This window comes from Artemia sp. Qi Xiang Cuo, chromosome 3 (assembly GCF_049724085.1).
Source record: "Artemia sp. Qi Xiang Cuo chromosome 3, ASM4972408v1, whole genome shotgun sequence".
Lineage (NCBI taxonomy): Eukaryota > Metazoa > Arthropoda > Branchiopoda > Anostraca > Artemiidae > Artemia > Artemia sp. Qi Xiang Cuo.
The window spans coordinates 82819016-82833517 of record NC_142796.1 but is presented as its reverse complement, the minus strand read 5'-3'; the positions used below and the strand labels follow the sequence as shown (position 1 = coordinate 82833517).

Sequence of the window (14502 nt, the reverse complement as noted above, 5' to 3'; positions counted from 1 at the left end):
TTGAAGGATCTAAAGGGGCTTATCAATCGTACTTTTATGGCACACTTCCAGGGTTGGCAAGCTGTCAACAAATTTCTATCCGTGCGGACAGCACATATACAAACAGTTCAGATCCTTAGCGGGTCAGGAATAATTCTTCTCGGGATTAAGGGGGAGGAGGGATGTGAACGTCCATAACGTGTTGCAATGTTTAATGAAAAAAATGAGGTCATTATTAAGGATTGGTTTATTAGCTAAAATACAGTATTTTAAGGATTTATAATATGAAAGGATTTATATTTTAATATTATATGGATTGATAATGTAAATAAGGATCCATTTATTAGCTATAATTGGATAATATTATATTATATCAAATAATACAAGGGTTTATAACATATTTTTGCACAAAGGCTTGTTGGAACATTTATTAAAACGTTATTAGTCAAATGCAGTGAAAAAAAGGCTACATGATTAAAATAAATATTTTCCCACCAGAGATAAAAAGAGCAGATCTAGGATAGAACAACACTGACCTTAAATAATAAAATACAACATAAATTTCATAAAAATAAATCTCAATGATAAACTATCATACGGCAATATATAAAGATAACGAAAATAGAATAGAAAGTTAAACTTTACTGTATCTTATAGCACAAGCTGACGAAGATAAAGAGGACGATTTCCGCGCTCCTCTTTACAAGACGGTTGACATAGATGGCGTCAGTGTTCGAATGAAATGGTGTGTCACGTGCCAGTTTTATCGACCCCCAAGATGCTCTCATTGCAGTGTTTGTAATACATGTATTGAGGTAAGTGCTAGTTTTTTTTTCTACTCTAGCCATTAGCATAGCGTCGTGAGTCGTCCTGGCTAAGTGGTTGGCCTACTGGGTTGGGAACCCTTTGTCCGAGGGGCACGGGCTCGATTTCTCGCGTGGTCGGTTATTTGGTTTGGGACAGGATCAGTGGCGTGACTCTGTAAGCTCAGTCTCGGTCGACCCAGCTCTAAATGGGTACCTGAAGAAACTTGGAGAAGGTAAGCAGGAAAATTATGCGAAAGCACTGGATGGCCCTCACCCCCCCCCCCCCCCTATTGCACTTCCTGGCTCAAGGGCCACGAAATGCACCACTGGTTTGGACTTTGAGGTTTTTGTGCCGTCATACATACATACATACAGCAGAATAGAATGGTCTTCTGACACCCGGGACGGACTTGTCACCCCCCCCCCCCCCCAACTTTTTTATTTAAACCCTAACTGCTAAACATAGAATTAACAAAACTCATTTATAGTGTTTATATTATGAAAAAAAAAGATGTGAAAGGAAAAGTAAATTATGCGTTTTCAAGAATTTGATTGTAAATATTTAATGTAAATAACGTAATACGCAATAAAGTATCTGCAAAATACAATATTTATAAAAATAGTATTCGTATTAATATTCCCATGACATCAGTGTTATAATAAGTATGATTATTTTACGTGGCATAGCGATTAATGAGTTTTAAAGGGTGTGTGTTAAAAAGAAATAGCTAATTCAAGCTACTACCTAAACTGTGATCTCTTAAAATCAATAGGAGATGGTAATGAATCTGTTTTGAAAGTAACTTTATTGAAGATTACAAACTGACTAATATGAAAACAGAAATAAACATGAAAAACAGCCTTATGGATCCCTTTTTTTCTCACCCTTACAAGGATGTCATCCAGGACGCCCCCCCCCCCGCCGCCCCCCCTTCTTACGCCACTGAATCTAGCTACATCCTTTTGTAGTCTTGCCCTTAAATTTTAACTCCGCCAAAAATGGTGCTGATTTAGTTCTACCGAAAATGGCACTAGAATTAACTTTTTTTGGCTGCAGAGTAATGGTCCGCGTACTGCAGGTACCGATCTCCTGGTTCTCTGGCTACGGCCCTGAGTGTTATGTGTGGCTGAGGGAAAATCATTTAGTGGTTTTGTTTTCCCTTCAGATTTCTAAACGCAACTGGCTGAGAACGGGACGATGGTAATTGGTGCAATGCATCGTTCTTTCTGTATATATTCTTATAGATTTGTTTTCTTTTGTATGGCAATTAAAGAACCTACATTGCAGAACTCCTAATCATATGGTTAGAGGCCACGTCCTTTTTGGACAGAGTCCACCCCATTTATCGCCATCTTTGTATGTTTGTAAATTAAATAAAAAACACAAGTTGTTTGAACTCTAAGTTAGGAGCAACATTAAAACGAGCAGAAATTACTCCGTTTTATGAAATGTGCTGCGCCCTCCTCAATACTTCGCTCTTTACACTGGAGTTTGACTCTTTGTCGCAACTCTGTTTTTTAAAGTAATAAAAAAATAGTGTATTGAAACTAGTAAAAAAAACTAGTGTAAAAACTAGCGAGGTATTGAGGAGGGGATAGGACCTTTCATGTAACAAAATAATTCTTGCTCGTTTTGATTTTGCTCCTTACTTTCAGTTGAAAAGACTTGTGTTTTAATTTAATTCCTTCTAAATAACGCTCGTTATTACCCAAAATCTCGTTCACATCTGCTTCACGTGCGCCGTATAACGCTCTTAGACAGTTTCGGAAAATAGATGAATTGGAAGAAAGGGATCATCACGAAAATCAAGAGATTTAATGGGAGTACGAGCCCAATCCGCGTATGTGCTTGCTGCCATCTGTTTACGTGCCTGATACCGTCCTTCAGCAATTTCTGTTACAATTAAATTAGTTGAAAAAACTCAACTGACATACTAAAAGAGAAATGACATCTTTTTTCCTCTGAGCACTTAGCTGAAAGTCAAATTGATTATTTAATCATTCTTGGAGTCAAATTTGACAGATTGTGCTTATATGTTTGATGAATTCTGAACGTTTTCTCTTTTAAAGCTGGCCCCTAGAAAGCTAAGTAAAGTCGGTTTTTTTATGCATTTATTCAAAAAGATTTATTGTGGTAGTGTCAAGCTTTCCGTTTTTATTAATGTGAAAGGAGCAACTGGAATAAAATATTCATTGTTTTTTCTCTTTCTTTTTTTATATGATGAAAGGATCGCTTTTGCCAAATAGGTAATATTGGTATTCATCCATTGTTTCGTAATTCATCTATTTATTTGTGTGTTAACATGATTATATAATCGATAGCACAGCTTGACTTTCATTGATTGGTTTTAGTTCTTTTAATTCTGCTCTACAATGCCGCTGTATTGGTGGCGCTAGTATTTAATATCTATTAAATAAGTGGTAAAATGCCAACTTTTCTTCTCTGTTCCGTTTCCTATGCTCTTCGGAGCCCGATTTTCAGGCCACCCCACATTCAACACGGGGTTGGATCTGGCTTTTGCATATTATCGTTTATCCGTATTCGGGTCTTTCGGAAACCGTGTTCGATCGTGCTATTATGGCTCGTTCTGATTTTGAAAAACCCGTTTCCAGCGAGCTTGGAACCCGTAAAGCAAAACGCTCTGAAGTTTTGCTGGGTTGAATACGGAAAACCTGAAAATAATTTTTGTCGAAAAAGCATAAAATACGCTTCACCTGGTGCCTAAAAACAAGACTTACCCTTCATTCCCACATACTGCGGATTGCAGAAAAATGAAATATGATAACCGCATTCTCTTAGCGATAAAATCGCAGAAGATTTTCCATAAAAACACATTTTGAATGCTAAAAAGTCACATGCGGGATAAGTGCAGGCTAAATAAGCTAGAAGATATTAGAATTATTCTATTCCCCGCCACAGCTGCTATTGTCCATGTTTTGCTGACATTCCAATCGCTGGCTGACCTGATAGTCCAGTCTCCCTGGAAACTTGTTCCCACGCCTTAACTAGTTGGATTTCATTATTGTGGTTTTTCTGGATTTAGTTGAACAGCAATCTTCAAATCTAATTGCAATTATTATTTTTTCTACAGTTTCCATCTTCATAATCTGCTTGCGTTTTCCGCAAGATTTGAAATGTTTTAAAGCATGCGGATTTGCGTTTTTCCACAAAATCACAAAAAAAAATCTTTGTGGAACTCGCAAATCGCAAAGATTTTCCGCAATCGACAGCACCTGGGAACGAAGGGTTAGGATGTATGTTTTCTGAAAATCTGTATCAAATTGAGGGGTAGCTAACTCTCAGCCAACTAGTATACATCCCAGAGCTTGGCAAACTTTCACCATGCTGCAGCTATTCGTCCTAAGTATGACATGCGTATGTACCACCCTATTGATTGTTGTATTGCTCGAGGATGAACTGCAGATAAATTACTGTTACAACCGTTTAGTTGAGCTTGCTTGCAAACAAGAAAAGTTTCCGCTGATTTCTTTCACGATTCAGGTGTGGCAACAAAGGAGAGAATTTACGCAACGAAAAAATCTTAATAAAAGAAAAATCTTAGAAAACCCCGACTGTCAGGTATGAATGGATCAAAGGTGGAGCCAGGGGGCAAAAAATGCTTTCATATTGATGTCTTTGGTACTTTAAGCACAATACTTGTCGTATATTTCGCATCTGGTTGTGTTATAGACGTATTCAGTTTGGCCTCTAATAACTTTATTCTTTTTTTTTTAATATAGAAGCACTTGAACTATATTTTAATCTGTTTCAAAGAATTTTTATTGTTGTTCCCATAAATAACGTTAAGCACGATGCTTATTGTATACGTTGTATGTGGTTATGTTACTCATATATTCAATTTTGGCCTCCAATTAGCTTTTATTCTTTCTTTTTTCGAAATATATAAGTACTTGAACTATATTTTATTCTGTTTCAAAGAAATTTTCATTGGTATTGTCATAAATAACGTTAAGCACAATGCTTGTTGTATACGTTGTATGTGGTTATGCTGTGTGCATATTCAATTTGGCCTCTAATTAACTTGTATTCTTTCTTTTTTTTTCAAAGTATACATGTACTTGAACTATATTTTAATCTGTTTCAAAGAAATTTTCATTGTTATTGTCATAAATAACGTTAAGCACAGGGCTTGTTGTATACGTTGTATGTGGTTATGTTGTGTACATATTCAATTTGGTCTGTAAACAGTTTTTATTCATCTTGTTTTTTATTCAAAATATACAATTGCTTGAACTAAATTCCAATCTATTCCAAAGACATAATCATGTTGAAACTTCTTTCTACCAGCTCGCATGAAACATTCTAAAGACTTTCCTATATCTTTTATACGGTTTCCAAGTAAATCAGTTGGATTGAGTGTTAGATAATTAGAAAAAAAATAAAATTGGAACTTTCCTTTGGGAATTGAGGGGTTTTTATGTTGGCAATAGATATGTTTAAAAATAACTTTTTATGTTGTTTTTCTGTCGTTATTTTTTCACGAGGTAATCTTAAAGGGATGGTGTTGATGAACGATTAATGGTCAGCTGACTATATTTTTGTTGATTCTGAAATGTAAGCGTTATTTTTTCAAATAAACGTTAATTTACCTTTGCCACATTGATGTGGCTAATTGTTATTTTTATTGATAACGCGTTTTATGCTGTATTTATAATTTTTAAAATCCATCAAAATCACTATGAAATCTAGATTTTGAACAGTGTTTGAAAATCTCAGTTTTAAACGCTATTTTTGAAACCTCTGATGTGGGGATGTTTATTGAACATAAGGAAATGTTGATTTACTTGGTACACTTCTTTGGAGTAGTATAGTTCCAAACCTCCTGATCTCGGCTAAGCTTGTAAGAGTTCCCTTGAATTTATGTACGAATCCCCTTCTTCGTGGTCAACATTCGAGTTACCTCCCTAGAGATCATCTGCAAAAAGTTCTATATTAAATTACACAGTCTTCTTCTTCGTGGTCAAGGTTCAAGTAGTCCAGTGGTGGCGCAGTGGGTTTGATCTCAGCTTGGAAATATAGGCCCCAGAGTTCGAACTCTGCTTTTGCAACGCACTGCAGGGCCGACATAAGGGCATGAGTAGAAAAGAAGCCTCGTTAATCCGAAACAAACAACAAAAGGTTCAAGCAATAGCTCACGATCGTTTGGTAATAGGGACGCTAGAGGAATTTGTCTCTAGAGATCACATGTAAAATATTCCACACTAATCGCTTTCCCGTTTCTTGAGCAGTTCAGGAACGCTTAAGTAACTTTTTCTGGAGATCATCTGCTGAAATTTAGACACTAATTTACACAATTCTGTCTTCACGGTCAAGGTTCAATCAACAGCTCTTGATCACTTGGTCGCATTTTGAATAGAATAGGGACGCTAGAAGACTTTATTTCTAGAGATCACGTGTATAACTTTCTTCACTAACCGTAACGCTAGAGCAACTTTTCCCTTGATATCACCTGCAAAAAATTGTGCACTAATTTGCACCATCCTCTTCTTCACGGTCAAGGTTTAAGCAATAGCTCGTGTTCATATGATCGCTTCTTGAAGAGAATAGGGATTCTAAAGGAAGTTCTTTCTAGAGATCTCCTGCAAAAGGAGCACATTCATTTAGCACGATTCTACTCTTCACGACTTGATCAACAGGTCTAGATGATTTAATTGAGTCATGTAACAGGCTAGGGGCGCTAGAGAGACGTCTCTCTAGAGATCGTTTGCAGGACACTGTACACTAATTTAGCAACCGCCTCTTCTTCACGATTAAGATTGGAACTATAGATCGAGATTATTTGTTTGCTCATTGAACCAATTAAGGACAGTGAAGGAACTTCTGCCTAAAAAAAACAGACAATAATTTTATGCGGTCCTTTCCTTCAGGATTGGGTACTAGAGACACTGGAGGAATCTCTCTCTCGAGATCATTTGCCAACAATTGCACACTAATTTTGGAAGGTCCTCTTCTTCAAGGTCATTTTTCCTGCAAAAGCTCTGGAGTATTTGATTTCTTCTTGAAAAGATTAGTAACGCTAGAGAAACTTTACGCTAGAGATCGCCTGCAAAAAAATATAAAATTTAACAAAAAACTAAACTGATTTATTCAGAACTAGAGCTAAACTGATTAACGAGGAGCAATCCAACCCATAAGCAGGACGTGTAGATGGTTTCTAATAGAATCTTGTCATTCATATCTCTACCAGAAATAGTTTTAATCAAACTTTATGGGACGTAAAATGAAGGGTCCTCTTGGAATATCAGAGCTTTTCAACATAATCCAGTCTCTTTGGGAGAAGAGGTGGCGGTCCCTTAAATTCATGTCATCAGGATATCTACTAGAAAGGGTTTCTAGATCTCAATCCAAATTTGTCATTTGTAATATCTAGTTTTCTAGTTATGCCATTAGGAGGTCTAGACCAAGTGAAACTTTGTGGGAAGAAAGAGTAAGCGTCTGAAATATAACTTTGTGAGGGGGGGGGGAATCTGATTAAAACTTTGTGGAAAAAGGAAAGGTGGATGTCCCACATTCTTATTATCAGAACATTTAGCGGAATGGATAATTGTTATCTCAGCCAAACTTGGTAGAAGCAATAACCTGTTAATGAATTTAACTTCTAAGGTAGTCCATATTTAACCTGGACTCTATTGAGGGTGGGGCTCACTTAAATTAATGTCTTCACGATAGCAGCTAGAATGGGTTGTCAGATCTCAGTCATGCTTTGTGGCAAGCAAAATAAGTGTCCTAGTTGGACCTGTGACTGCCCGACATTTGGACCAATGGACCGATGTTGGACAGTTGGACCCATGACTGCCCGGATACAACGTACCTCCCTCAGGATGAGGTGGAGAATGGTCCCGAAAGTCGAGGCTTCGAGACATCGACCAGAAGTAGTGGCGGGATCTCAACCAAACTTTATTAAGTTCAAGTGGTTGTCCTGCTTATGTTTTGGAGGATCAGGATGCGATCCAATCTTTGTGAAGGAAGGAAAAGGGACGGGTGCCTAAACGTTTGCCAACATGATATTTTAAAAGAAGATGTTATCAGATTTCAACCGAGCTTGATCGCAGCTAAAAGAAACCTTCCTGGTTGTCCTTTCGGAGGGCCCTTACCTCTGGCCACTATAGGGGAGGGTGTTGTTAAGTTTATGTCATAAAAAATGGTAGATAGACTGACTTATACAATTATTTTCAAGTCAGTATGTTTGACTTGATCTTCAACCTTTTTCAGAGACATAACCATTTTGAAGCTTCTTTCTTCGATTTTTCATTGCAGTGATTCAAAGAGTTTCCTGACTCCATTTCATATTTGGATTCCTTTCTCCCTTGAAACGGAATCCTTACTATGTCTATGCTCTACGGCGCAGCTCTAGGGTTGTATCCAACTCGTAACACCAGTCCTGGCAATCTTGTTTTATTCTTCTTACAATTAATATTCTACCAGTTTATTCCCTTCATTTTAAGTAAGTATAGCTTATCTTATAAAGATCTATTTTTTAGACATTACTGTGTTGAAGCTTCTTCAAGTTCCTATGAAAGTAACTTAGAAGTCTCTTGACTTCGTTTAAATTTGGGTTCCTCCCTCCATCGAAACGAAGTCATGGCTATCCCCCTCATACATAGCTTTGAAATTATACTCAGCTCCTAAACGGAGTAGTGCCAGTCCTTTTTCTCTTTGTTTGTACAAATAACATTCCATCGACTTATCCAAGTCGATTTCTTAAACTAGATTAAACTAGTCAAGTCTTTAAACTAGATTAGACTTTCTGTCAATATTTTCGAGACGCAACTATTGAGCTTCTTTCTTCGACTTCTTATCAAATTAATTTTAAGAGGCTCTTAACTCATTTTTCAATTTTGAATTTCTCCTCCCCCTTTTCTGAAACGAAATCCTGGCCACGCCCCCGGTGTGCAGTTTTGAAGTTGTATTGAGTTTTTGCCAGAAGTCCTGCCAGTCGTTTGCCATTTTTTCGCAAAAACATAAAAAAAACATTTTTTCGCAAACAATATTCCATTTAGACTTTAAACAGTTCATGGTGACCAAGTAAGGAGCTTCCTATTTAAGAGAAAAGTCCAAATGGAATTTTATTTTTACGGAACATAGGGGAAATGATAGACGGGACTTGTGGCATAAACTTTCACAACTCGCCAAGGGGCGTAGCCAGGATTTTTTCAAGGAAGGGAGGAACTCAAAGATGAAAAATAAGTTAAAAGACTCTTAAAATTACTTTCATAAGAAGTAAAAAAAGAACCTATATCCCTGATAAGCTGCTTCGTGTTTCAACTGGTACCACTGATTTTTTTTTTCTCCATCGTACAAATAAGATTCCATCGATTCCGACCTATGCACTTCCTTTCAGGTGAGTACTTGAGTTGAATTTCAATCTATTTAAAAGACGTAATTATGTTGAAGCCTATTCGTTCAAGTTCCCGTGGAAGTACTTATAGGAATCCATCTGTCTCTTGACTAGAAATCAATTCTTCCGAAGGAAAAAAAAAACCATTTGATAGGGATTTAATCACTTTTGAAGCCTTATTAGTGATTGTGCTATTTTGAAAATTTGATCTTCTCTTAATGATGCCCGTGTTTCTTTGTTGTCACGTGGACATGTTTTATCGTGTTTAGGATTATGTCGTAACTAGCGGTAGAGCCTGTTGTAAGACAAGCATAAAAATAATTAAAGTAGTTCATACTCTTTTAAGAATTGGAGGAAATAGCACCCCTCCCCCCCCAAAAAAAAAATCGAAAGGCTTTGCTTATAGTAGTAAGTAAATGGATAAAAGTAAACAGAAAAATTCCATTCCCCCAAAACATAAATCCCGAGGTTTTGACTCCCTCCCCCCCCCCAGTCGTGAGACAAACAGGGTTGACTTACCAATTACTACACATAGAATTGGTCACAACTTTAACGAAACCTACTGACTGTATAATGAGATATACCACCCGACATGTTCTTTATACTCGACATAACCTTCAGGTACCAGTTTTATAATGTCAAACGATTGTTTTCAATGCTGAAGGCCTAGTTTATTAAGAAAGTTTTATTTACTGAAGTGTAAAGAGCGAGGGTTGAGAAAGGGATAGCCCTCTCATATACGGAATAATTGTTGTTTATTTTAAGTTTTAATGTTGCTCCATAAGTTGTTTATTTTAATTTAATTTCTGACAGTTTTAAAATCATCCCTGGAAATCCCCTTCCTCTCCGCCGTGTAAAATTCTTCCTGGAAACTATCCTACCCACGAAAAAAATTTCCCGCGTAAAATCTCTTCCGACCAGCGGTCATTAGCTATTGAAAGGTTGATTCATTAACGTCAACAAAGAATGTTCTGTCTGGCCGCATTTATCTGCATAGTAAAGGGCACCTGACCCATCTGCGGAATAAGCGGGACTGGGGCTGATGCCTTAACCGATGTTTCTAAGGATGGGGGGGGGTATCAGATTTCAATAGTTATTGAAAAGATGATTCATTAAGGTAAACAAAGAATGTTCTAGTCTGGCCACATTTATCTGCGGAGTAAAGGGCACCTGACACATGTGCAGAATAAGCGGGGTTGGGGCTGATGCCTTACCCGATGTTTCTAAGGAGGGGGGGGGGTATCAATTTTCAGTAGTTATTGAAAAGATAATTAATTAAGGAAAAAAAGGGCCATTCTAGTTGGTTCACTTTTCTTGATGCTTGATCTAGTGTAGATAAAAGCCACTTCGGGATTTCATCTTCAGAGTAACCCACATCTGCAGCATAGGAGGGATTAGAAGGCTGAGTGGAAACTGTATGTTTGTCATATAAAGAGAATTCCTCAATAGCAGCACAGTCCCAATTATGGTTATTTGCTGTTTCTTCACTCCACTTACCTAGGCATAGCCCTCTTTCCTCGAGGGTCTTTTTCGAGGAAAAAGACCCTTACCATTATACCTTACTTAAGCATTATATTTCACAATTGAAAAAAAATATATTACTTTTTATTATCATAATTATCTCTGTAGAAACCAGTTTTGTAATTCACTGGGTTTGTTAATCGCTTGCTTGCCAGCAATACGAAACTGCGAGGATCTGGCTTAAAATCTTGTATTTTTCGGCATTATTTTTGTTTATTTATTTATTTTTTACCTCGCAAGTTTAAAGTTGTTTAGATGATGTCAAGTAAGTGTTAAATAAGCTATATTATGACCGTTATTCACCCTTACATTACGACCCTTATCATTGTGGGGTGACTTAAAAAAATGAGTCGGAGTTTTAGGCCACAAAGGCCAATTGCCTCACCCCCCCCCCCCCCCCCCCCAAAAAAAAGAAGAAGAAGGATATAAATATAATATAGCTCCTAAAACCGCTCGGCTATTTGTTATCGCTCATGCATTGTATATTGAAATAGAGCTCACCTGTCTCTTTTTTCCCCTTTGTAGAAGAGCCTTCCTTGGTAGTGTCAAGATGTCTACCGTTGTTTACTACCATCCAATATGTGAGGAGCACACAAAACTGGTCCTTCCAAAGAGAGTCACCCACAACTTGCCAACCAAAGGCAGATAACCAAGCACTCCCAAGAGCCGGTACTAGCAAGAGAACTTCCTTCTCCCTCCTCGGATAGCTCCTCAAGAGATCTTCTTTTGCCATAATCGGTATCGGGCATGCGGTAGACATTACTGGCTTCAGTCATATGTACCATCCCTGATTATTGGACACTGGGCAGGACGGTCAGTGGCTGGATGGTGACCGAAATTAGAATTAGTAGGCCCCTATTTGTGCCTATTACTCTCAGAGCCACCACGGGAATGTTGTCTCCACTACACCCATATGTCCACCATAGTTTTAAAGTAAATGGTGGTACCCCCTTTTTATATGTTTTATATTACCCAGCATTTTCTATTACACATTATGTCGCGCCCATGATTCAGAGCCATATTTGACCACTTTCATCACTGTACCTTCCAATATTCTAATCTTGGTTTGCAGACTCATCTTCCTATTCTTCCAAACTTTTTTTTAACTGTGAAAAAACACCGTTTAGTCCTAGACGGTTGGCCGAAAAGGACAACCTTTAGCAATATGTCGTCCTTCATCCGCAGAACGTGCCCTAGCCATCTTAACCTTTCTCTCATTGTAGCCCTAGAAAGCGGGATTGACTAACACTTTTCGTAGAGCCTACTGTTTGAAATACTGTTTGAAAACATCTAGTAAGTTATCATCCGCTTTTCGGAGTGCCCATGCTTCAGAACCCTATTTGACCACTGTTATCACTATACCTTCTAATATTCTAACTTGGTTTGCAGACTTATCTTCCTATTCTTCCAAACTTTTTTTTAACTGTGAAAAAAAACACCCTGAGCCTTGGCTATTCTACTTTTAACATCTCCAATGGTCCCACCGTCTTTACTAATAGTACTACCAATGTAAGTGAAGCTGTCCACCTGATCAATCTTTTCGTTACCCAACGTCACCTTTTCATCTTCACTTATTCGTAGCCTTAGTGACTTAGTCTTACCATCACGTAAATACCATGTTAACACATGGGCCATTTTATGATCAAACACCGTATTGTTTATAAATAGATTGTTATACCTACAAAATTGCAACAGTCTGTAGCCACTGCTGTTTTTTTTTCCTATACCAAATTTACCTAGGTTAGGATACCATCTATCCCTATTTTTACCGTTCTGGGCGTTAAAATTTCCTAGAACAAACACCATATTTCTACCTGGGATCCTGTCTTTTTGCTGATGTAACTGTAAGTAAAATTCATTTGCGTCACTAGTATCTCCATCTGTCGGTTTTACAGGGACATATACTACTATAATTGATATCCTGAACTTTTTAGTCATAAAATGAGCGATTAGTATTCTATCATTAATGCCCTCTCAGCCTAAACAAGAATTTGTAGGTTCTTTATTCATCATGAGTTATACTCCCTGTCTATTTACTTCATATTTCCTGTCTGAGTAAACAAATTCTATATCACCTAATTTTATGCTATCTGCCCCTAGGATATGATTTTTTGAAACTCCTAATAAGTCCAGTTCGAATCGTCTGAATTCATCAGTCAAAATGTCGGTAGGATATTAATTGGAATTATTTTGGCATCAGGAAAAGCAATAGTCCCGGATACCAATGCAGGATGGGGACCAACACATCTTCCCAAGTCGCCCCCCCCTGGATCCGCCACTGTCGCCTCCTCTTTGTTTCTCCATAGATTATTTAATACGTTTCTTCAGGTATTCTACTGAAGACTTATAGCAAGACACCAAAATATAAATTGGTAATTATATATGTTATTTGGTAATTATTAGATAGTATAAGGAATTACAAGTTTCTTATTACTTGTCCAAAAAATAAACGTATTATTGTCTTGTAACTGAAATGTTTCGTGTTCAGTAATGTTCAAGAATCACTTGACTCCTTATAGAGGGGAGGGACTAAGACGAGTTCATTCCATTGCTTTCATCGTTTGTAGTTTTAGTCTAGTTGTTTTTCTTGAATTTGAAATGACGAACTTGCTTCATTTTTTTTTATTCCATAGGAGGCCGAAGATTGGGAGTCACCACGATTGGCATAGAAACGTTTAATTACCTCTTGCTTATAGACTGTCTAAAATAATAACTACATGCCAAAACCAAGTCACACTCATCAGCATTTCAAATTGAAAATATATTTTGCTTAAAAAACATTTCAAAGAAAGAATGTTACGTTTTATTCCTCATTTAATTTCTTGAAAAAAAAAGTTTTAAAAACTTAAAACTTTAGTTTAGATCTTTGGTCGATTGATGAAACTGTCACCTATGACCTTTCATTTTTCGTTGGGATGATGTATTTTCCTGTAGGCTGATATTTTATTTGGATCAGTTGTTTAAAATCTGTTTTAAAAATGTATAATTGTGATTTGAAGTTGAATTTTGAAAAATGTGATTTTCATTTAATTTCAGTAAAAAAATTTGTTCAGCGCCTGTTTTTGGATTCGTTTTTTTGGAGTTCCTTGTTACATAGTTATTTAAATTAGTCCTTTTTTTCTAGAAACTTTCCTAGGACGACTTTAGAGATCTCATCTCTTAAAAAGCATGTCGAACGGTTGACAGGTGAAAAATTTCGCTTCGATAGCTAGATTTCCGGAGAACCGGAGCTAAATTGTCTTTTCACGACTGAAAAGTATATAAAAAGCTTTGTATTAGGTAGAACCACGGATGTAGAACACTCGTTCCAAAAACATGGTCTAACACCAATCAATTCGATAAATGAAACAAAATTTCCCTAAGTGATAGCAATGTGTTGATTAATGCGTTCTGACTGTCAGATAAATGTTTATTTACATCCATGGATTTACAGATAATTTGAAAAGACCTGTATTTAAACAATAGGTAGTGTATAAAAAGAGAAAACAGATACACTGTTTTGAATGTCTCCTTCTGCGGTGTCATTCTTTTTTTCTATACTTTCTCAGTTGCATCTTCTTTTGCCTCCGTTACTTTATGCTTTGTTTACTTTATGCTTTGTTTACTTTATGCTCCGTTACTTTATGCTTTGCCTCCGTTACTTTATGCTTTTGTTTTTAAAGAACTGTCCGATTTTAATTTTGTCATCCTCTCCGTATACAAATGCAGTGGGCCCTCTAGACCCGAGCCCCCGCCCAGAATAATAAAACTTCCTGAATTTCTCGGCACTTCTTATTCATGTTCTCCAATAATATTTTTAAGTTATTATCCTCCCCTTAAATAATTCTTGCATACGT

General features: G+C 37.0%; 1 protein-coding gene across 3 annotated transcripts in view; it reads left to right on the top strand.

Moving 5' to 3' along the window:
- Positions 1–14502, top strand: part of Zdhhc8 (zinc finger DHHC-type containing 8) — an 89809-nt gene that overhangs the window by 21836 nt on the left and 53471 nt on the right. For all 3 annotated transcript variants that reach the window (XM_089086665.1, XM_089086664.1, XM_089086663.1), the window contains exon 3: positions 637–794. In XM_089086665.1, the coding sequence (XP_088942791.1) occupies positions 637–794 (158 nt within the window). The remainder of the gene's footprint in view (positions 1–636; positions 795–14502) is intronic.